The sequence below is a fragment of the Zingiber officinale genome, chromosome 2A (assembly GCF_018446385.1).
Source record: "Zingiber officinale cultivar Zhangliang chromosome 2A, Zo_v1.1, whole genome shotgun sequence".
NCBI lineage: Eukaryota > Viridiplantae > Streptophyta > Magnoliopsida > Zingiberales > Zingiberaceae > Zingiber > Zingiber officinale.
In genome coordinates, this window is record NC_055988.1 from 178,125,444 (window position 1) to 178,148,309 (window position 22,866).

Consider the following 22,866-nt stretch of genomic DNA (forward strand, 5'->3'; position numbering starts at 1 on the left):
AGGGATCACCTATGTGAGAAAGAAGTGGGGTCGCTTCGAAAAAAATTAGAGGCGCAATTCTTAGAGCTTCTCATAAAATCAAACGTGTTTATGACAAAAAATGAACACACTCATGAGAACTGAGTTGTATCAGGGAGAGTTTTAGGTGACATATATCAATGCTTACACAAACGGTAAAACAGTTTAAGGACATCATGTCTACTATCAGCTAGTATGCAAACAGATCTTCACAAGGGAAGATTCAAAGGGTAAAATCTACCTATCCTATACTAGATTTAACTGTTGAATACTATTACATATCATATTTTCCATTCATGTGGGAGATTTTTTGGAAATGTAAATGCAATAAAGAGATGGAAACGAAGAGACTCTATTGTGCATGAATTTTTAGTCTGACATTAGAAATCTCTTAGTTTTATTGTTAGTTTAAATTATGATACATACATTAATATTGTAAATATATGCATGAGGAGAGACTCTCTCAGGCGTGGGTGCACAAGGATGAGTGCAAATCCAGGTCCCAGATTACACTAAACTAAGTTGACTAGTGTACGAGCATGACTTGGGCACGTTGAATGTCGTACTGGTTGAAGCAAAATTTACCCAAAAGAATGAACGAACGTTTTACCACCTAAATTTCTTTTTGATACTTGCTCAAGAGTGTAACATAATCATTAATATGAAATTAATGGTGATTTTGTAATATCTTAACATTAATAGTGACATTAAACTCATTAATGATGATTTTGTAAATCTCGACAATAATGACGATATTAAACCCATTAATAATGATTTCGTAACGTCTCGACATTAATGAAGATATTAAATCAATTAATGATGAAATTACATCCAGCATTAAATGATCAAAATTTGGTCATTCATTACAGACAAGGTGAGAGTTCATATATAATGAGGCTGGATCTTGAGCAAAGGGGAGAGGAGCGAAAGATAAGTGAAAACTAAAACATGAGCAATAATAAAAGAATTCTTCCACCATCGTTCCCTAATTTTTTTTCTCTCAATCGTGCATCCGCTCAGTTGAACTATTCGTGATAATATTGAGGTGCATTCTAATTCGTCACAAACAACCAGTATTTGGTTGTATACGTGATTGAGCTGTTGTATTCTTAGAAACAGACGATCCGATAGAACCTCGAAGTATAGCAGGAGGTGGGGCGAATTTGTTTTAAGAAAATTATGTTGAGCGCAGGCCTCGACATCTTCCTCAACAAATTCCTTTCCTGATTCGATTGTGAGCTGCATCAACTCTGTGACTCGGACCACCGGAATCTTGACAGAATTAGCCCTGTTGATAGTCTAAGCTTATCCATTCAGATCATCATAACAAACAAGTTAGAATTAACTTTATTTAATTTTAATTTAATAATTTTTTACTAAAATCTCATCTGAGTGATGGTTGCTGTTCGGTGAAATAATGAAGGACATTTCTCAAAATGAGAGTTCCAATTTGGGTAAATACTCAATATTTTGGTGTCAATTTATTGCCACTTCTCAACGATTTTTTTCCTATTCAATTAATTCTAATTTTCTATCTTAGTCAATTATATATACAATTAATTTTATATAATTGAATAATGATTAAAATTAAACAAATGCATTGTTTTGTTTTTTTTTTAAAAATAAATAATAAGTGAGTAAACTCTCTTATAACAAAAATGATAAGACACTAGACCAATAAAAGTATAATATTCAGTGAGCTAAATGTTTGATTAAATGCAGTTAATTAAGCAAACAAAACCTTAATTATCATGAAATCTCTGAAGGTTTTAGAACAAATTAGGTCTAGAATTTTGTTACTGAACAAGTTTAGAACGTAACTAAACCACTATAGCAACATATATAAAAGTGCACATATAATGATGTAAAACTACACTAATAATGAGTTACTATAACCGCATACATACTTTATTCTCCCTTCTTTGGTCGGATCTCAAGGCCGTGGATGATAAGGCCTTGTTTCCAATGTAGTTCTTGGGTCTCCCACAATGTAGCCTCCATTTCCCCTTCATCCCCTTCATTGTTATAGAATTCGCCCAACTCGACTTGTAGCCATCCATCCTCTCTCAACCTTATGTTTTTTGTGTTCTCTGTCTCTTCCATGCCTTGGTTGTCATCTTCTTCATCGTCGTCATCGTCTAGCATTAAAGAGACATGCATTTCTGATGCATAGGCCCCTAGTTTCACAGAGGCAAGTTGGGAAGCTGAATCAAGGCCAAATGCATCCGGAGTCAATTTAAAGACGAGGTAAACAACATATGTGGTGTTATTAGACAAGAGTCGACTGTCGATCCAACCAGAAATATGTAGCCAACAAACAGCCAAAAGTTCTACCACTTGAGCAAATCTGAAACCAGGCCAATATATAAATCAAAATTCATATATGAGCAAAACTTATGCAAATGAATGCATATAAAGCATATATAGATTAGGATTTTTTTCTTTAAAAAAGTGCATGGTTTATAGATTAAAATAAACAAAGAACAATTATTTAGGCAATAGATAAATAATTTAATTATTTGACTCGTTATCAATCGATCTGATAAATCTAGCTATTTAGCCAATTTGACTTGACTGACTAGCATATCCTAACTCAATGAATTAAATCGATTGACCCATCCAAACTAATTAGTTCAATTAATTTGAAACAATTATATCATCTAGCCTAATTATTAACCAAATTAAATTGACAGAATGTTGATCAATTTGTCTTAATTGATTGACCTATTAGAGTGACTAATTCAATTAATTACCATTAACTATCTAACTCAACTAGATTGTCTAATCACAATGGACCCAGTTATCGTGTTCACCCAATCGAATCATTCTCATTCTATTTAATTAGATAGGTTCGTTTATGTAACTTATCTAATTTAATTTAGTTTGTTTGGACCAATTGAACATGTTATTTAAATGATAGAATTAAAAAATATATATTAATAAATATTTCTACAAGAAATTAATAAATGCTTCTTTCTTTTTTTGATAAATCATAAAAAAATAAAATATTATTCTATAAACTAAACATTTCATTTAAATTAAATTCCGCTGTCCGTTTAATTACCTCGATTCTTTTAGAGAAACCCATCTCCAATACTGCGGGGTGTCTCCCCACGTCACCTGCATCTTCTCGGCAGATATCATGTACCACTTCTTCCCCGTTGCTTTTTCCAATTGGAAGCTCTGCTCAAAGTTGCATCATCATTTATCACAACCACAGAATTAAAAATAATATACATGTATATATATACCTCTCCAACTAATTCAAATTGAAATTGCTCACGTAGATGTTGCTCATGATCGATCATCTAATCCATGGATAGAATATCCTCTATATATATATATATATATATATATATATATATATATATATATATATCATGCACAATAAATTTAAGCATTGTATCGTTAGATGACTCTGGGTGTTACGGTCAAAATTTAATTGTTTAATCTCTTTTTTATCTGTATATAAGAATTTTTTTTCTTTTCTTTTAAATTAAAATAAAATTCACTCTTCTCTTCTATAATTACATATAATAATTAAAGTGATACTGATTTTTAAAAGTAGTGTGGCTACTATACAATATCTACTATAATATATTAACAATTACTATATAATAACTATTATAACATAATAGTTATTATTATATTGTAGCTGTTATAAAATTATAATTATTATATTATGAAAAATAATTATAATTATAGCAACTAAGAAACTATAATTACGGGATAATATATATATGTTAGATCATATGACAACTAAGAAACTATAATTACGGTATAATATATATGTTAGATCATATGAGAGACAAACAATACGTGATTTCTTTAATTCTGACGGAACATTATTATGATAAAAAATTATTAAAAAAAATACAGAAACTGCTACAATAAATCGCACACTCGTCATGTAAGAATCGTCGGCAGGATATATATCTATATATGTAAGAATCGTCGGCAGGATATATATCTATATATGTAAGAATCGTCGGCAGGATATATATCCTAATTTGTAGCCGGTCAGATAATATAATCTAGCTAGCTAGCTGCCTACCATTTTGGCTTGGTCGACGAGGATCGGGTTGCAGAGGCGGAAGTAGAGCTCCTTGTTGGAGGCGTACTCGACGGGATCAACGGCTCGCGACAGGATCTCCACGCGATCGGACGGCAGGAAGCGCTCCCACAGCGCGTCCGTTTCCGCGGTGGCGAGGAAGGTCTTGTCCACCAAGGAGGCCCGGCAGACATCCCGTGGCGTTGTGAAGGAGAGCACGTGGGCGATGCATTCCGGGGGGAGAACGGCGACCGCTCCGTCGTCTCTCTCGGAGCGCGGCTTCTTCTTCTCCGTTGGCATGCTTCTGCTTGCAGCAGCTTCAAATTGCTAGCTAGCTGTAATTGCCCTAAACCACCCTAATTCTCCTTCTCATCGATCGCTTCGTCGAAATTGCGATTAAAAATACAAATCCACATCGAATTGTCAAAATATCCAAAATAGTTTTAATTTATGGGTTGACTTCAAGTCTTTAATAGATCAGGAAGTAACCTAGCAATTACAGTTGTTGATTTCTATTGCAGATTCATTAATGGTATATAGAGACTGACTTGGGATGCTATTTTTGTGGTCGTCTTTTTTTATTATTAAATTCGTTTTGAGTTTTGTTTGATTCACCTTGGATTAGTTTTATATTTCTCTTTAATTCTTTTAAAATTCATCAGAATACATTTTCACATAGCGTTTTACCGAACATCTAAAACTATGTGAAATTCCAAGCGCCATACATAAAACAGATAAAAGAGAATTATCAGAATTGACCGGATTAAATTATCAAATCAAATCAAATTAGTTTTAGGATTATTCTAATAATTCTGTTATAATTATTAGAATAATTCTTAGAATAATTTTTAGAATTATTCTGTTATTTATTAATTGGTTAATTGACCGAGTACTTGTTTAAACCCTATATATTGTATTATCTTGAGGGCAAGTATCACTACAAGAAAATTTGAATTTAACAACACTTGAAAGACAACGTTTTTTTTAAAAAAACGTTGTCTTTTTTCTTTTTACAACGTTTTTAGTGAAAAACGTTGTCTATCTCTTTATTTTCTTACTAATAGACAATGCTTTTTTAAAAACCGTTGTTTATTACTAATTTTTGTAGATCAAAGACAACGCTTTTTGAAAAGCGTTGTCTATTAGCATTTTTTTAATGTGTATAAAAATAATTTTTAAAAAGCGTTGTCTATTGTCAAATTCTCATCTAAATTTGGGATGATATGAACCGTAGGATAAGAAGTAGAAAACCCTAGATTTCACTCAGCACCCACTTATCTCCCGAATACCTACCGAACCGCTCTCACGCGTCTTCAATCTCCTCCAGAACCCCTCTCACACAAACCTATCTTACGCCCTCTTCGCCGAACAAACCTCATCTCATGCCCTCTTCCTCGACGAGCCCACCACCGGGCTCGACAACGCCGCCTCCTTCTTCGTGGTGGAGATGCTGAAGCACATCGTGGTGGGCAAATGCACTAGCACGCAGCACAAATGCAAGGCCTGTGACAAGACTGTCTACCTCGTGGATCAGCTCACCGCCGACGGAATCGTCTTCCATAAGTCCTGCTTCAAGTGCAATCATTGCAAAGGAACCCTCACGGTATCGTTGTTCACCTCCCTGTGTAGTTTTTTTTTCTGTTCTGGGGGGTTTCAACTTCGTTTTTTTTATAATACTCAAAGTAGAGAGTTTGATCAGGATGGGTACTTCATTGTACTGAATGATTTAGAAGATTAGGATTCCAGGTCAATGGTTGATGCTGTAGAGTTGATATTCGAGTTACTCCTGCATAGCAACTATTCAATATGCTATTTTCAGATCATGTTAAAAGCATAGCGATTTTGCCTCCATCAATTACTCGAGGTCATGCAATCCAATAGTCGATTCCTTTCTAAATCTGCTACTTTTAAATGTTGGTTTGTCTATTGTTTATTTGGTAAGGCTAATCACAAACCACAAGACAGAATAAGTCGGGAGCGATTTATTGATTGATGGTATCTAGTTAGCAAGATTACTATTTAACTGAGAGCACAAAGCCTGCGCTTTGAATCTTTACCATCAGGATAAATTCTTGCATAGTTTAGAACTGCAAGGACAAAAGGCGAGCTTTTTCTCAGAAACCTGTTTCTAGTTTATGCCACTAGTAGGAAGAAATTGTAGCATGATTGCATCATCTACAACCGCTTGAATGTTGAGGTGTTGGTGATGGGAAGGCCCGCAAAGTTATAGCTCCATTGGGTTTCAACTTTCAATGTCCTTAATTTTTAATAGTATTTTACTGGGAATAATAATTGACCACTCTCAATTTGAGAATTTTACATGTTTGGGTTAATCATGTTGTTTGAGATGGGGCTTTCTATGTTAAACAATGAGAAGTAACCATTCATCCTTCTTTTCTATTGAAAGCAGAAGGGAATTGTAGAAATAACTTTTTACCATACAGAAAAGAAAAGGGAAGCTTCTATGCTCTTCACCTTTTGTTCTAAAAGCATTAGTTAATATGATAAAAATTCATTTAATTTATTTGAACATTATAAAGTTTTTGATGACAATGATAAAATTAAGTCGGGAAAATAGTAGTTTTTTTTCTAATTCCTTTCTTTTTCTTCTCAACTAAGTACATATTCATCCATGGAAGGTGTTTTGTATTACAAGCCTCACTTTGAACAACTCTTCAAGGAATCTGGCAACTTCCACAAGAATTTTCAGTCATGTGAGGCTTCATTACCATTAAGAATAATCTGATGTGACTTTCTCATAATAGCTGCACTAGTAGTCGTCTAAAATTTCCCTCTATTTTTCAGCTACAAAATCTGTTGATAAAGCTCCAGAACTGGTTAGTAAAGATCTGCTAAATACTGATTTCTTCAATGCTTATTTTAAATCACTCATCCTTTGTTGTATCAACTAGATTGTAACACCTCCCTATAATTGATTAAATTTCTGTTGTGAAATTTTTTCAACCAAAAGCCACAAGCAGTTTATGTTGTGAAAATCACACATTTACTTCATATTAGCTTTGAAATTTCGAGTTGAATATTTTAAACTTCCAAGGCTTGAAAAATATATCGTCTAACCCTAAATTTTATCTTCAGCTCACTTGCAAATTAGTTTGCAGCAGCAGATTCTATATCATCTTTTCGCAGTGTAGATTACTTTGTGAAAATCACAATTTTATCTCATCTTTAGCTTCGAGATATTCCAAGTTGAACATTCCAAACTTTTAGGTGTCTGAGATGTATTTTTTTAGCCCTAAATTTTACTACAAGAAGAACTACCTTATGGTGCTTTTGTCATTTTTTAAACAGAAGCAAGCCATTTATAAATTAGTCAAGTGCTAAAGGAAGATGAGACTAGAGGTGACTCCTAACAATGAGACTCTTAACTTTGCCCATCTCTGCATTCGCCAAGTGTGAGCATCTCCCTGGTGGAAGAGAGGGACATTGCGATGTCATCAAAACTAGACAGATTAACTCAGTTCTACGTGCCACTCTCGTCGATTTCTATACTAAATGTGGTGAATTGAAATCAGCAGTCATGTTGCATGATGAATGCCAAGTGAAGAGCAGCACCATATGGAGCATCATGATGTGGGGCCTTATTCAGAATGATGAGTTCTTGGAAGCTGTCAACGTGTTTGAAAGAATGCAAAAGTCTGTAATTAAGCCTTGTAAGGATGCTCTAAGAGCCTTAGTTGCCACATATACTAACTTGGGAGCTTTGTTGTTGGGTAGAGGAGTTCATAATCTTATGTAGGTTGTGATTGTGTAAATAGAATTTTTTTTGTAAATATTATAGTTTTTGTAAACATTCGAATTTACTATTATGGTAAAAGAAAAATAATAGTTTTGTAAATATAAAAATAATAATTTTGTAAATAGATTTTTTTTATTTTAAAAAGACAACGCTTTTAAAATGTTGTAAAAGTATTATTTTTTGCAAAAAATAACAACGCTTTTAAAATGTTGCAATAATGTTGTTTTTGAAAAAAAAAAAACAATAACGCTTTTAAAACGTTACAAAAACGTTGTCATTGCTACAAACGACAACGCTTTTAAAGCGTTGTCGTTGAGCAGACTTTTAACAACAGTGCTTTTAACAACGCTTTTTCAAGCATATAGACAATGCTTTTAAAGCGTTGTCTATCAACTTTTTTCTTGTAGTGTATCAACAAAACAATAAGATTAATTATTACTCTCCTATTTTATCTTCTTTCTATTCTTCTTTTAACATAGTATCAGAGTCATGATCCTTCGTTCCTTCTCTTTCTCTTAATTCTCCTTCACAAATCCTCTTCCCTTCCTTTTTCTGCCGCCACCCAAGACAAAAGAAGAGTTTCTTTTTTTTGAAGCCGCAAAACAAGACGACAAAAGGACTTCTCCTTTTGTGCTACCGCCGCTGTCCATCGAATGCCGACCAAACCTCGACGTCGACAACAAGTGGTTGCTCCAGCCAAGGCTTCTATTTCCTCCAAGGGGAGTTTCTCCAGGCGAAAGGCCCCCTTTCTGGTGATCCAGTCTCTCTACAAGATAAGTTATTTTACTTTAGATGTCAAATACTCAACACTATCAAGAAGGCCAAAAACAAAATTCAGTCTGATGTCAAATTTGTCGCATCATTGGCCATACTGGAAATCTATGCCCTAAAAGATTTGATTACTCTCGGGTAAAATGTCAAATTTGTCACATCATTGGTCATCCTGGAAATTTATGCCCTCAAAGATTTGCCTCAAATTTCATTGGTGGTTCTATAGTCTCAAGACAACCGTCTATTTCACAAACATATCCTAAAGCTCTCTCATCTATGCCTACTTGTGGTAAAACCCCAGAGTTTTCATCTACTGATTGGTATATTGACACTGGAGCAACTCATCATGTCACATCGGATTATAATATCCTTACAGACGTAATGTCGTATTATGGCTCAGATACGGTTCAAGTAGGCGATGGCTCAGGTTTGCAAATTGCTAATCTTGGAAACACATATATTCATTTATCTAATCGAACTTTTCACATGCGCAATATCTTTCATGTTCCATCTATCACTAAAAATTTACTTTCTACCTGTCAGTTTTGTCTTGATAACAATGTCATTTTTGAGTTTCATCATAATCATTATCTTATAAAAGATAAAGGAACAAATGCTATTGTGTTTCATGGGAGAATAAAAAATGACCTCTACTATCTTCAAAGTTCTTCAATCAAAGCTTTTGTTGGTGAACGCACAAATAAACCAGCTTGGCATGCTCGACTTGGTCATCCTTCTCTTCATATTGTCCAGTCAATCATCAATAGGTATGGTTTACCTACTTCCATTACCTCCTCTCCATCTCATTCATGTAGGGTCTGCATGGAATCTAAAAGTCATAAGCTACCTTTCTATTCATTCGATTATGTTTCTAATTTCCCACTTGAATTAATTCATTCTGATGTTTTGGGCCCTGCACCTGTTTTATCTAACCAAGGTTTCTAATATTATGTTACCTTTATTGATCATTTTAGTAAATATACTTGGCTCTATCCTATGAAAAGAAAATCTGATTTATTGGATATATTCTGTAAATTTCAAAATCAAGTTGAACGATATTTTAATCGTAAAATACTTTCTTTTCATTCTGATTGGGGAGGCGAATATCAAGCTCTCCATCGTCATCTTGTCTCTTGTGGAATTGTTCATCGAGTCTCTTGTCCTCACACTCCAGAACAAAATGGCTTTGCTGAGAGAAAACATAGACACATAGTCGAAACTGCCTTAGCTCTTCTTCATCATGCATCAGTTCCACGCAAATTTTGGGATGAAGTTGTTACCACTGCTGTATATCTCATAAATCGACTCCCTACTCCATTGTTCAATCATAAATGTCCTTTTGAAACACTTTATAATCAAACTCCTAATTACACTTTCCTTCGAATTTTTGGTTGCGCGTGTTATCCATGGTTACGCCCCTACTCTAAACACAAACATGACTCTCGTTCACTACAATGTGTTTTCCTTGGTTATAACAATTTGCACCATGGTTATCGTTGCTTACATATACCAACAAGTCGAATTTATATTTCACGACATGTTACTTTTGATGAGACTCTATTCCCTTTTTCAGTATCTTCTTCAATCTCTCCTCCAGATACAGGTGGCATTTTCTTAACACCACCTAATATTGTCAGAAATGATGGCATCCTAGGTCCTACTCCGCTCTCTAATAACTCCCCTATACCATCAGAATCACCTCAGGATGCTGCTCCAATCTTGGAAGCCTCGCCGGTCGAAGATAATATGCTCTCTAGTTCTGAATCCTCGGATAATGCAAGTCCGCCATCTACATCACTATGTCAGCCTACTTCCTCATCACCATCAACAAGTGATTCAGATGATAATGCTCCTCGTCGCATGCTTCCCATTAGTGACATTTATGAACGTTGCCCACCAAATGCGACTCGATATCCTCTTCCACGGGCTCTAGTGGTTTCTTCAAAATCTATTGAATCAACTTGTATTACGCAAGCAAACAAGGATCCAAATTGGCGTAGTGCAATGGCTACAGAATTTGATGCACTTTTTCGCAATGGAACATGGAGTCTAGTTCCACGTACTTCCTCAATGAATGTTGTGGGCTCTAAATGGGTATTCCGTCTTAAGTATCGAGCTGATGGCTCTCTTGAACGATACAAAGTTCGACTTGTAGCCAAAGGTTTTAGTCAGCAACCAGGTATTGACTTCAATGACACTTTTAGTCCAGTCATCAAGATTACATCTGTCAGACTATTATTATCGATAGCTGTTAGTTCCAATTGGCCTGTACACCAATTGGACATTTCAAATGCATTTCTCCATGGTCATCTTGAGGAAACTGTATTTATGGAGCAACCACCTGGGTTCATTCATCCACAATTTCCATCTCATGTTTGTCAACTTAAGAAATCCTTATATGGTCTTCGACAAGCTCCTCGTGCATGGTTTCATCGACTATCCAATTGGTTATAATCTCAAGGATTTTCTGGATCAAAGACTGACTCGTCTCTATTTCACAAATATAATGATGGGTCTATGATATTTTTTCTTATTTATGTGGATGACATCCTGATAACCGGTAATGATCACAAGAGCATCATAAATTTATTAAGTCTTCTCAATCAAGAATTTCCTACCCGAGATTTGGGCATTGCTCGTTTTTTTCTTGGTATTGAGCTTATTCCACATGAGGATGGCTATCTTCTCTCTCAGAGCAAATACATTACTGGACTTCTTCAAAGAGCCAAAATGGATGGAGCACGTCCGGTCTCTACACCAATTGTTATAAACAACTCTCCATCTTCATCCTCTCCTGCTCTGTCTGATTAACAGATTTATCGAAGCATTGTTGGAGCCTTACAATATGTCACTATCACACGCCCTGATATTACTTTTGCAGTAAATCGTGCTTGTCAATTCATGCATGCTCCAACTGAACAAAATTGGGATAATGTAAAAAGAATACTTCGCTATCTCAAATGTACTATTCTACATGGTCTTCTTTTATATCGTTAATCGTCTCGAGATTTACATGCCTATAGTGATGCGGATTAGGCAAGTTCTCCTGAAGATAGACGCTCTACTAGTGGATATGCAATATTTCTTGGACGAAATCTTATCTCATGGAATTCGAAGAAGCAACCTACGGTATCTCGTTCAAGTGCTGAGGCAGAATATAAAGCTATAGCAAATACAACGTCTGGAATTATTTGGCTTCAATCACTTCTCTCTGAACTTCATCTTGCATCAAATATTGCACCAAAAATTTGGTGCGACAATATTGGAGCAACATATCTCACAGCAAATCCAATCTTTCATGCTCGTACAAAACATGTGGAAATTGATTTTCATTTTGTTCGTGAACGTGTGGCAACTCAACAATTATCCGTCTCTTATATCTCTGCTGAGGATCAAATTGCTGATATCTTTACTAAGCCATTATCCAGACAACGTTTCAACAAGTTAGCAAGCAAACTCAACGTCAAAGATCTCCCGTTAAGTTTGTCGGGGGTAAAAGAGATAAAAGAGAATTACCAGAATTGACCGGATCAAATCATCAAAATAAATCAAATTAGTTTTAGGATTATTCTAATAATTCTGTTATAATTATTAGAATAATTCTCAGAATAATTTTTAGAATTATTCTGTTATTTATTAATTGGTTAATTGATCGAGTACTTGTTTAAATCCTATTTATTGTATTATCTCGAGGACAAGTATCAACAAAACAATAAGATTAATTATTACTCTCCTATTTTATCTTCTTTCTATTCTTCTTTTAACAATACATTCATAGGTGATTTGGGGAATATAATATAGAAACTTCCAAGAAAATCAATGGTCAATGTTAAGATGGGGATCAAAGTCATAGATTAACGAGATTAATTACCCCCAATCTACCTATCTTTGACGAGACATTCCGACAGAGTTGAAGTCGCCTCAATCGGATTAGGTGCCACTGATCCGATCACCTTACTCAGTCGGACCATCTCTTATGATTTAGTTAGATCGGTTCTATCGATCTAAGTGCCCTACTCGGTCGGATCAACTTAACCAAACTGACACTCCTACCCAGTCTGATCAACTAGTCTACTAAATGTTTTTATAAGCTTAATTTAATCTAACTTGCGATCTCTTTAATCCAACTGAATAAACTTAATTCATCAACTTAAACGCATGATTCATAGACTACCCATTATAAATACTTTTCGATTTATTCTAATGATAGGTGTAAAATTTTTATGAAAACAATCACTTATAATAAAATTAACTTATCATAGAATTAGTCGGTGTACATTAATAACTCATGCCAAGTAAAAATAAATAAAAAATATTGATACTAGAAGGTGAAATGATAATAATATAAACATTTTAAAGTTCATTTTAATATTTTTAAAACTTTAAAAGGAAATTTTGGAAAGTATATAAATTAGAGAAGTAAATGAAAATTTTCCATAATAATTTTATTTAAAAGACGATATTTAAACTTAATTTCAGAACTTGCGAGCAAGAAATCCCCTTCTCCGATCCCGAGCAACAAATTCACCGCCATCAGCCTGAGGAACATGGCCGGCGTGGGCATGTCGGTGGGCGATTGGTTTGCGACTTACGTGATGGAGAAGCTGGTCGATTTCGCCTCCTCCCGTCTCGCTGACGCCCACCGTGATGTCTTCTCGGTCGTCGATGAGAAGCTGAAGGAGATGGAGGGCAGACTTCCTCGGATCCACGCTGCGATCCACGCCGCTGAGGGGCGGCCAATCAGGGACCCTGCGCTTGCCAGTTGGATGAGGCAACTCAAAGACGCCGCTTTCGAAGCGGATGACCTACTGGACGAGTTGGATTACAGGCAACTGGAAGCTCGGGTGCAGGACAGGAGCAAGGTGAGTGCTTTCGCCTCCTCATCTCTTAGATTTCTCAAGAATCTGTTTGTTTCGGATGACGAACTGAGGAGGTTGAAGAATATCTTGGGGGATCTCGATAAGATTTCTTTAGAGATCAACCAGAGAAAGGCTGAACTGGAAGAGTACAACCACGCAAGGCATCAAAGCAGGGAGACCAGCTCCTTCAGCACGCAGGAGGTGGTGTTTGGGAGAGACAAAGAGAGGGACTTGATCTTGGAGATCCTTCTGAGTGCAAGAGATGGTCCTGATTATGACGACACAAAGAGAGCGGGAGCAGCCGCCACCTCGCGAATCTTGATGTGCTACCAATTTTAGGCATTGGAGGCGTAGGGAAGACTACTCTAGCGCAGCTTGTTTACAGTGACCAAAGGGTCGCTCAGCATTTTGAGCTCAGGAAGTGGGTGTATGTCTCGGACAATTTTGATGTCAAAAGGATCGCCATGGAGCTGGAAACCAACGTGACTTCTGATTCCCACCCTTTCCGCGACGCTAGTTTGGATGCACAGCTAAGCAAGCTCAGGGACGCCACTGCAAATAAAAGGTTTTTGTTTGTGCTTGATGATGTGTGGGATGAGACAGAAAGCAGTTGGACAAAACTCCGGAGTGCCTTAACATTTGGGAGCAAAGGAAGTACCATTCTGATCACAACACAAAGTCCATTAGTCGCAGAGATCATGGGGACTGTGAAGCACATCAAACTAGAACTTCTCGAGGAAGATGATTATTGGAGACTCTTTGAGCATTGTTCATTAGGTGATAAGGAGATCGATCTGGATTTAAGAAGGAAGTTGGAGTTACTTGGTCAACAGATAGCTAAGAAAATGCATGGCTTACCTTTAGCAGCGAAGACAGTCGGTAGTATGTTGCGTTGCAGACTAGAAGAGCAATATTGGAAAGCCATTCAAGAAAGTGAATGGTGGGAGCATGATTTTGTTGTGGATAACATACTTCCATCACTGGGGCTGAGTTATCAACATCTGAGCTCAAATTATAAACAATGCTTTGCCTACACTTCCATATTCCCAAAGGGCCACATGTTCAACAAAGAACGGTTAGTCCAGATGTGGATAGCTCAAGGTTTTATCCAGGAAAAAACTCTGCGAGGGAGAATGACATTGGAGGATATTGGGAGCCAGATTTTTGATGAATTAACCAGCAGATACTTCTTTATGCGTACAGTCAACGATAGGTATGTCATGCACGATCTGATCAGGGAATTAGCAGTGTGTGTTTCCATTGATGAATGTTTAGTGCTCCACGATGAACATGTCAAAATTCCAGCAACTGTTTGCCACTTGACACTGAGGGTTGTTAAAATGAATGCGCTACCAGAATTGAGAAAGTTGCAGAAAATGCGAACACTTATATTCTATCCTGAGTATGATAGTGAATTTCTACTCTTACCAAGGGATGGTTCTAAAGAGTTTTTCAAATTTCTGGAAGGACTATTGGAAGATATGAAGATTCTCCGAGTGATAGATTTATCACAAGATCGCAGTGGGATAAACAAACTACCAGATGCTATCTGTGATCTGCCTCATCTGCGATACTTGGATGTTTCTTGGACTAAGATCAAGCAGTTGCCTAAAGGTTTTCCAAAACTTTATCATCTGCAAGTGCTGAATTTGAAGAGGCGTGGCACCTTCAGTATTCTACCACAAGGAATGAACAGGCTAATCAAATTGCGACATTTATATGCTGATGCTAACACAATATCTCTAATACATGGGATTGGGAAGTTGACCGAGCTGCAGGAGTTGGAAGAATTCCATGTTTCAAATAAGAGAGGGCGTCAAATAGAAGAGTTGAAGGACCTAAGATATCTTCGAAGACGACTAACTATCCAAGATATTCAGAATGTTGAATCAAAGGAAGAGGCAGTGGGGGCAAACTTAGATGACAAGGAGAACCTTCATGAACTGATGTTGAACCGAAAGCCTGATATTAGAAGCCAAGGAGACAAGGAAAAGGAGATACTTGATGGCCTTCAACCACACCACAATCTCAAATCACTTGAAATTCATCATTACGGTGGAATGAAGTCCCCAAGTTGGTTGGAGAACAATCAGATCACCAATCTTGAATTTGTCTATCTAAATAAATGCGCTAGGTGGGACATTCTTCCTCCTCTTGGGAAACTTCCATTTCTCAAGAACTTGGTATTCAATATGATGCCTTCAATACGACGAATTGGAAGTGAGTTCTATGGCGACACTGATACAGTCTTTCCTTCGCTGGAGAAACTAACATTTAACCAGTTGAATGAATGGGAGGAGTGGTCTGGCACAGATAAAAAGTCAGTTTTTCCTCGCCTTTCTGAAATCAAAATCCAAGATTGTGTCAAACTAAGACAAATACCTCTTCTTCCTTTGGGATCAATGGGTAATCTTAGAATTCAGAATTGCGGTGACATTAGCTCCACACTGCCTCGGTATCTGCTCCATTTAACCTCCCTAGTCGACTTATTATTGGAAAATTACCCTCACAGAGTATCTGTTTGCCTGTCCAACCTTACGACCCTCAAAAATTTGGAGCTGTGCAATTGCCTGGAGTTGATGTTACTTGGTGGATTTCAGTCCCTTGTTAACCTGAAATATTTGAGAGTATCAAAATGCCCCAAGCTAAATGAATCCTCACAGCCTTTAGAGGAACCATATGTGGAAGAGGGTTTGAGATCTCTTTCTCATCTTGATACTGATGAGAGCATTATCAACCATGTATGGGTCACAGTGGGAAGGACACAAACTGTGAAGTCGTTAATTTTCACAAACTGCGAGCATCTTAAAAACTTCGAGCCAGAGCAGGAGGAATGGTTTCAGCAACTAACATCGCTACAAGAACTGCATTTTGTGAGTTGTCCAAATCTGCAAAGGCTTCCCGCTAATCTGGAAACTGTTTTCTCCATCAGGAAGTTAACCATCACCCACTGCCCCAGTATTGACTCACTGCCAGAGAATGGCTTGCCGATCTTACTCAAAGAATTGAAGATTTATGGATGTAGGAAATTGAAAGATCGGTGCCAAAAGGATGACGGACCTGACTGGCCAAAGATTGCACTGATTCCCTACATAGTCATCGACAGTGAAGTCATACAAATGCTATAACAATAATATCAAAAGTTGAAGTAGCTGCTTAGTTTTGGTATGCTTTCTCCTCCTTTCATTGGCTATCTATACATCATTTTTTAACCCACATGCTTCAATACGGGTATGTGATCTTCAACCTACTGCTTTCATGGAAGAAACATATGTTTGTTGCTGTTGTAGATGATGAGATTGGAAGACATGATGCAGCCAGAAACTCTAAAACAAATGGAATCATCAGTGGCACCAAGCAGGAAATTAATCTAATGAAAATGTCACTGTTGGTCAATTTGTTGAAAAATTGGACTATAAACAAGTAAATAAATTACTTGTATTATATCCACACTTCAAAGACATTGCAACACTTTTGAGAATCACTCAAAATTTTAGAGAGAAAAAAAAAAAGGAAGATGAAGAATAATTTTCAACTTGAAGACTTTACACTTTTATTTTTCATTGGATGATTAAACAGGAATGCAGGGGAAGTATTTATAGTACTCACCATGCAAGATACATAGTTGATCAGAAAACTAAATTCTATCCACAAAGAATGTTATCCCTATCCATTGGAAGAGAGAAAATTACTCTCATCCATTTGTTTTTATTCTTATCCATTAACGGGTTGGTATTGATCTTCAACACTCCCTCTCAACACCAACCCTTTGTACTATGCTGAGTTGATAACAAAACATCTTGAATTTGTTAGCGCTCAAGCCTTTTGTGAACACGTCTACAACTTGATCATCTGTCTTCTTGCAGAACTTTTTCTCTGATAAAATGATAATGCACTTCAACATGCTTAGTTCTTGCATGAAAGATCGGATTTTTCGTCAAACGAATTGCTGATTGATTGCCACAATATACTAAAACTGCATAATCTAATTGTTGATGTAGATTATTCATTAGTTGTATTAACCATGTGCTCTCTTGAGCTGCCATTGCTCTTGCTCGATACTCAGCTTTAGTGGTTGACAATGATACAGTTGGTTGTCTTTTGCTGCACCACGAGATCGTTCGAGAACCAAGTTTGAATATATAACTAGTTGTTGATTTTCTAGTGTCATAATCTCCAACATAGTCAGTTTCGCAGTAGCCAACTAACTTGCACTCTTCATTTCTTTTGTACAAAAAACCATAATACAAAAAACCATAATCAATTGTACTCTTTACATATATTAGTATTCGTTAAGTTGTTTCCAAATGAGGCTTCTTTGGATTTTACATGTACCGACTTATCACACTGATTGCATAGGAAATATCAGGTCAAGTTAATGTTAAGTAGATGATACTATCTACCAATTGTTGATACATAGTTGCATCTTCTAAACTTTTCCCTTCATGTGCACACATTTTGACATTTGGTTCTATAGGTGTCGAGATTGGCTTGCATTCAAGCATTCCAAACCTTTTCAACAAGTCTTTGGAATATTTTTATTGACAATCTCTAAATCAGAAAGTGCTTAAGTTGTGAAATTGAACTGATAAATTCTCATTCGTTTGAAGAATTTCTGCTTTGTCATTGCCTGTTATGACTAGGTCATCCATATATACTAGCACGATAGCTAATTTTCCTTTATTTGTTTTGATAAATAAGCTGGAATTTGCATATATTACTAAATAACCACTTTGGGTTAAAAATTCAACAAACTTATCATATCATGCCCTGCATGTTTGTTTCAATCTGTAGAGCGTTTTCCGTAGCTTACACACATATTCATGATGATGTTGGTTCTGAAAACCTATTGGTTAGGTCATATAAATTTCCTGATCTAATTCTTCGTGAAGAAAAGCATTCTTCACATCCATTTGTCATAGATTTCAGTCTTTGTTGGATGCAAGTGCAAGTAGGATTCGTACAGTTGTAAGTTTCATCACTGGACTAAATGTTTCATCATACTCTAGTCCATACTGTTGAGAGAAACCATGAGCTACCAATCGTGCCTTGTACCTCTCGATTGACCCATTTAGACGGTGCTTTATTTTGAAAACACACTTGCAAGAAATGGATTTCACATCTCTTAGTTTTGGTATAAGATCCCAAGTTTGATTTTGCTGTAGTGCATCAATCTCTTCTTTCATAGCTATCACCCACTCTGGACTTTGCGACGCTTCAAACGTCGACTATGTTGCTTCTTCAACTATGACTGCATTGACATATTTTGAATTCGACCTTCGTGTTCTTATTGACATTCGGAGTTGAGATTGTGGAGTTAATTCTTTCATTTCACTAGGCCTCTTTTCTTCATTTGGTTGTTGATATATGACGGTTTGCCAAGGACTCTGAGCCACTCTTTGTTCAATATCATTGTCATTTAGATCTCCTAATTCATTTGAACTTGGTTGCAGTTGAACAATATGCTCTCTCATCTTTTGTTGTAATTTGTCTTCGAGGTCTTTAGAATCTGACAACACCTCCTTAACTGGGTTCCACCAAGAAGATGCTTCATCGAATACTACATTTCGTGAAGTGTAACATCTTTCGCTTGTTGGATCGCAACATTTCCACCTCTTTGTTTGACTATCATATCCCACAAAGATACATCTAATATTTTTCTTGTCAAACTTGGTTCGTAAGTGATCAGAAACAAATATATAACATACACAACTAAATAACTCGAAAGTAACTAACTATGGGTTTTATGTTCCATAATTTCTCAAAAGCTGAAATGACACTACAACAAAAATAGCTTTCGCAGTGTGCAAATTCACTTTTTGTAGAGCACATTGCAAGCTGCACAATTGAAAGCTATTGAAAGTTCTAGGTTATTGGCAGCGTGCAATGCATGCCATGAATATTATTATCCGCAGCGCGCAACGCACGCCGCAGAAAATAATATCCACAGCATGCATTGCACGTTGCGAAAAGTGCCTTGCATGTTGCGGATATTATTATCTGCGGCGCGCAATGCACGCCGCGAAAAATAATATCCACAGCATGCATTGCATGCCGCGGAAAATAATATCCGCAGCATGCGTTGCACGCCACAGTTAAAATACCATATAATTATCACTAATATTGATATAAAATATATAATACAAATTTAAAATTTAGATATTATCACAATTCATACACCACTTAAAATAGTATAAAAATTATAAAATAAAATCAAAATGTGAATACATAATTTTTATTCATCTAATAATCATTTTACAAAGCTCATCAATTTCTCTAAACAACAATATAAATATTGACATGAACCAAAGAAAGACCCTAAGTCTATTGCCCAGTACAAAAGTTACATGGTTGGACCATCTGGATCTATCGTCGCGGTGATGCTTCCTTTTGCATATGGCGCAAAACTTCGTGCAGATGGTGCACAGCAGTGTCGTAGTTCACCCAAGAAGAGCAACAAGCTCTACTAAATGCTTCAAAATGTTCTTTTGTAGCAAATCCCTTTCCTTCAGAAGATGAGATAGTAGCTTCAAAATGATCCTAATTCTCCTGCATAGGTACTCATTTCAAGGTATATACAGTAGAAATAAATATTGAGCATAACAGAAACATATTATAGAGCCACATTATATCAGGTGTGTGAAGCACGATGCAATGCTACAACCAAGCATGTTTGAAAATTTCAATGTGCTAAACCAATTATGTGGGATAAATGAAAAGGGTAAGTGAAACTTCACTGCCTGGATTGGAATGCCATCTGAATCCCATCTTACAAATTCAAGTAGTCTGTATATCCAAAAAAAGGAAATTTGATGAATTTGCCAATTAGCTTGAAATTTTTGTAGTAGATATTTTAGACAGATACATGATATCTTCAAAAGAAAGCCAACATAATCTTTCTAATAGAGCATCAAAAACCATGGATTTTGGTTCCATACTCTTTCTAACTCCTAAGCACAAACAACTTTCTTAATCTCGTTTGATAATCAACATTTTCTCTTAATCACTTTCTTGAATACTTCCAAAGTTCAGATATGTTAAAAAGTTAAAACTACATGTGTTTATTCTTTGAATTTGCCCTCTCCTAAATTTGCTTACCTCTATTTGTAGCATGGTAGGAAATGGAAATAAAGCAACAACATAGCGTTGCTATTCCATAATACACAAGTATAGAATCACAGAAATTAGAAATATAACAAGACTAAGTAGAACTACAAAATTCCTTTTACCTACTATGTAGAAATAGACTAATTAGAAATACAACAGCATAGTGATTATATGAGCAAGTTTTCAGTTATAAAATTCCTTTTACCTTCTAAGTAAAAGTATCCTTTTTTAATTGTTATCATTATCACTTGTTGTAAGATCCCCCAAATTATTATTAACTTAAGGACTAGAAGCACAAATAGATTTAAGTATTACATTTAGGATTATCATACCTCCGCAGAATTGAAGATGAACCTTTATCTGTCAAAAAAACAACATGATTGATGGCAAAGTATCTTGTGTGGTTATGTCAATTCCAAAGATCTACAATAAAAAGCACCACACATGCAACTAATTTCAAAAGAGTTGAGACTTAAAAGTAAAATGGATATACATTATATTTGTAAAATAATATATTTCAATGAGGAGACATAGTTCCATACATGACAAAGTATGCATTTTTTTCTCTCAAGTCAAAGGCATATACAAGAAATATGCAGTAAACCCATACTACGGGAACTTATTAAATTATAATTAAACTTACCAAACCCCTCTACACTAAGGTAATATAGAGATGGCTCAGGTCATCTCCCAACTAATGTAATGATAAGTGATAAATTTAGGATCGTATGTTATTGCATAAGGTTTTTATATTAAAATAGGGGTTTGGATTTTAGTGCTAAACCTAACAAATGAAGAGCAATGCAAGTATGAAAATTTAGTCTAACTTAAACTATGATTGCAAGGAAATTAAAGACAACATAAAGAAAATATCTTAAGCTAACCAAATTTATTGCACCTAACCTACGAGCACTCATATAAAGGAAGGAAAGCATTTAATGAAGTCTATGCTTAATCTAATCAGATTGCATTAAATCAAAGAGAAATTATCACTAACGGTTAACCAAATAGACATTGAAAGAAATTAAGGAACTAAAATGCATTAATAAAATTGTCAAAGGTGTTGGGGAATTACATCAAACAACTTGTGAGCAACATTCATCTTTAGCCTAATGTAGGGAATTTAGAACATGGAAGCTTGAATTCGATTACAATCAATCATCAGGAACTCATTCAAAACATAAAAAACCAAAGAAGCAATCAACAATCAAAGAAATATACCAATCTTGGTGACGAAGAAGTTGTTGTTGGATGCGCAAAGAATATCGAATCTGCTGACGGGGTAGCTGCATTGATGAATGCAGATATGATCAGAAATCGAAGCTTGTTCTGTCCAAATCTAGTCCGGATGAAAGAAGTGGAGGAAGAGCTTCGACTCTTCTAACCCAAAGAGAGGAATAAGAAAATGAAACTCCGGTTCTCCCTCTTCTAACCCGTAGAGAGTTGGCCAGAGATGGTAAATGGTGGACCGATCTTGGGCGTCAAGTTGAAGGAAGGCGGAGTACGGCAGAGATGAAGGTGGAGCATGGATGCAGAGCGTGGAGGCAGAGCGCGGAGGCAGAGAGGGAGGCGGAGTGCGGAAGGTTTCGGCGGAGAGGAAGTTAGACTTGCGGCAGAGAAGTTTGGGCGAAGAGGGAGTCGTAGGTGGCTTTAGGGATTTGGTCGAAGAATTCGGCTAGAATTTTAGGATTTAAAAATTAAAAAAAAAACTAAAATGATTAATATTTCATGTTAATAATGTCGTAAATAATATTTATTAACGGCGTGTATTTTTTGCACATCATCATTGATATAAGTATAATAATATTAATAGCGCGCTCTGCATGCCGTTAATATTAAGTTTTAACAGTGCACTTTGCACGCCATAGAAAAGTTTATTAACAGCGTACTTTTTTTACACGCCGTCATTTGTATAAATATTATACTATCCGCAGCACATATAATTTGGGCGCGTCGTAAAAACTATTATTAACAGCGTGCTCTAACCGTTGATAATGCGCTGCGGAAAGTCATATTTATTGTAGTGTGAATGCTAACCTTGGTTGAAGAAGTTTGTTAATGACAAAAGTTGCAGTCCTCATTGCTTCAGCCTAAAGCCTGTTGGAGGATTTTGCGGCCAGATAGAAGGGGGGTTGAATGGACGGTGCCTCCAAATACTCGCTCCCTACATATGTTAGCTTGCGCGGCGAAATAATACAAACAATATAAGTGCGAAAGCTAAATACTAAAGACAATAAAAAAGCAAATGCAAACCAATCGACATGCCGATGTAACGTGGTTCGGAGATTATGGCTCCTACTCCA

General features: G+C 36.2%; 3 protein-coding genes across 4 annotated transcripts; 2 read left to right on the forward strand and 1 right to left on the reverse strand.

The window, feature by feature from the left end:
- Positions 1–1,744: 1,744 nt before the first annotated feature.
- LOC122040337 (putative F-box protein PP2-B12) lies at positions 1,745–4,540 on the reverse strand. Of its 2 annotated transcripts, XM_042599662.1 has the most exons (4): positions 4,073–4,540; positions 3,083–3,201; positions 2,316–2,365; positions 1,745–2,222 (listed from the first exon to the last, which is right to left on the reverse strand). In XM_042599662.1, the coding sequence occupies exons 1-4, from the start codon at positions 4,367–4,369 to the stop codon at positions 1,927–1,929; spliced, it is 762 nt and encodes a 253-aa protein (XP_042455596.1). In that variant the 5' UTR covers positions 4,370–4,540; the 3' UTR covers positions 1,745–1,926. The 2 variants fall into 2 exon arrangements, with proteins under 2 accessions (XP_042455596.1, XP_042455595.1); XM_042599661.1 differs by having other exon boundaries at positions 1,745–2,365; positions 4,073–4,538.
- An 808-nt stretch (positions 4,541–5,348) lies between these two features.
- Positions 5,349–7,878, forward strand: LOC122043496 (LIM domain-containing protein WLIM2b-like). The gene is made up of 4 exons (XM_042604121.1): positions 5,349–5,672; positions 6,684–6,783; positions 6,875–6,906; positions 7,379–7,878. The coding sequence occupies exons 1-4, from the start codon at positions 5,517–5,519 to the stop codon at positions 7,409–7,411; spliced, it is 321 nt and encodes a 106-aa protein (XP_042460055.1). The 5' UTR covers positions 5,349–5,516; the 3' UTR covers positions 7,412–7,878.
- Positions 7,879–13,144: 5,266 nt separating this feature from the next.
- On the forward strand, positions 13,145–16,621 carry LOC122044326 (putative disease resistance protein RGA1). The gene is made up of 2 exons (XM_042604829.1): positions 13,145–13,657; positions 13,738–16,621. The coding sequence occupies exons 1-2, from the start codon at positions 13,145–13,147 to the stop codon at positions 16,582–16,584; spliced, it is 3,360 nt and encodes a 1,119-aa protein (XP_042460763.1). The 3' UTR covers positions 16,585–16,621.
- The last annotated feature ends 6,245 nt before the right edge of the window (positions 16,622–22,866 follow it).

Coding starts and splice junctions, on each gene's coding strand:
- LOC122043496 (XM_042604121.1), top strand. CDS start 5,517: ATGCTGAAGCACATCGTGGTGGGCAAATGCACTAGCACGCAGCACAAA. Junction 5,673..6,683: donor ATTGCAAAGGAACCCTCACG/GTATCGTTGTTC, acceptor TTTTCTTCTCAA/CTAAGTACATATTCATCCAT. Junction 6,784..6,874: donor CCACAAGAATTTTCAGTCAT/GTGAGGCTTCAT, acceptor TCTATTTTTCAG/CTACAAAATCTGTTGATAAA.
- LOC122040337 (XM_042599661.1), bottom strand. CDS start 4,369: ATGCCAACGGAGAAGAAGAAGCCGCGCTCCGAGAGAGACGACGGAGCG. Junction 3,202..4,072: donor TCGTCGACCAAGCCAAAATG/GTAGGCAGCTAG, acceptor AACTTTGAGCAG/AGCTTCCAATTGGAAAAAGC. Junction 2,366..3,082: donor GTTTCTCTAAAAGAATCGAG/GTAATTAAACGG, acceptor GCCTGGTTTCAG/ATTTGCTCAAGTGGTAGAAC.
- LOC122044326 (XM_042604829.1), top strand. CDS start 13,145: ATGGCCGGCGTGGGCATGTCGGTGGGCGATTGGTTTGCGACTTACGTG. Junction 13,658..13,737: donor GCTCCTTCAGCACGCAGGAG/GTGGTGTTTGGG, acceptor TGATTATGACGA/CACAAAGAGAGCGGGAGCAG.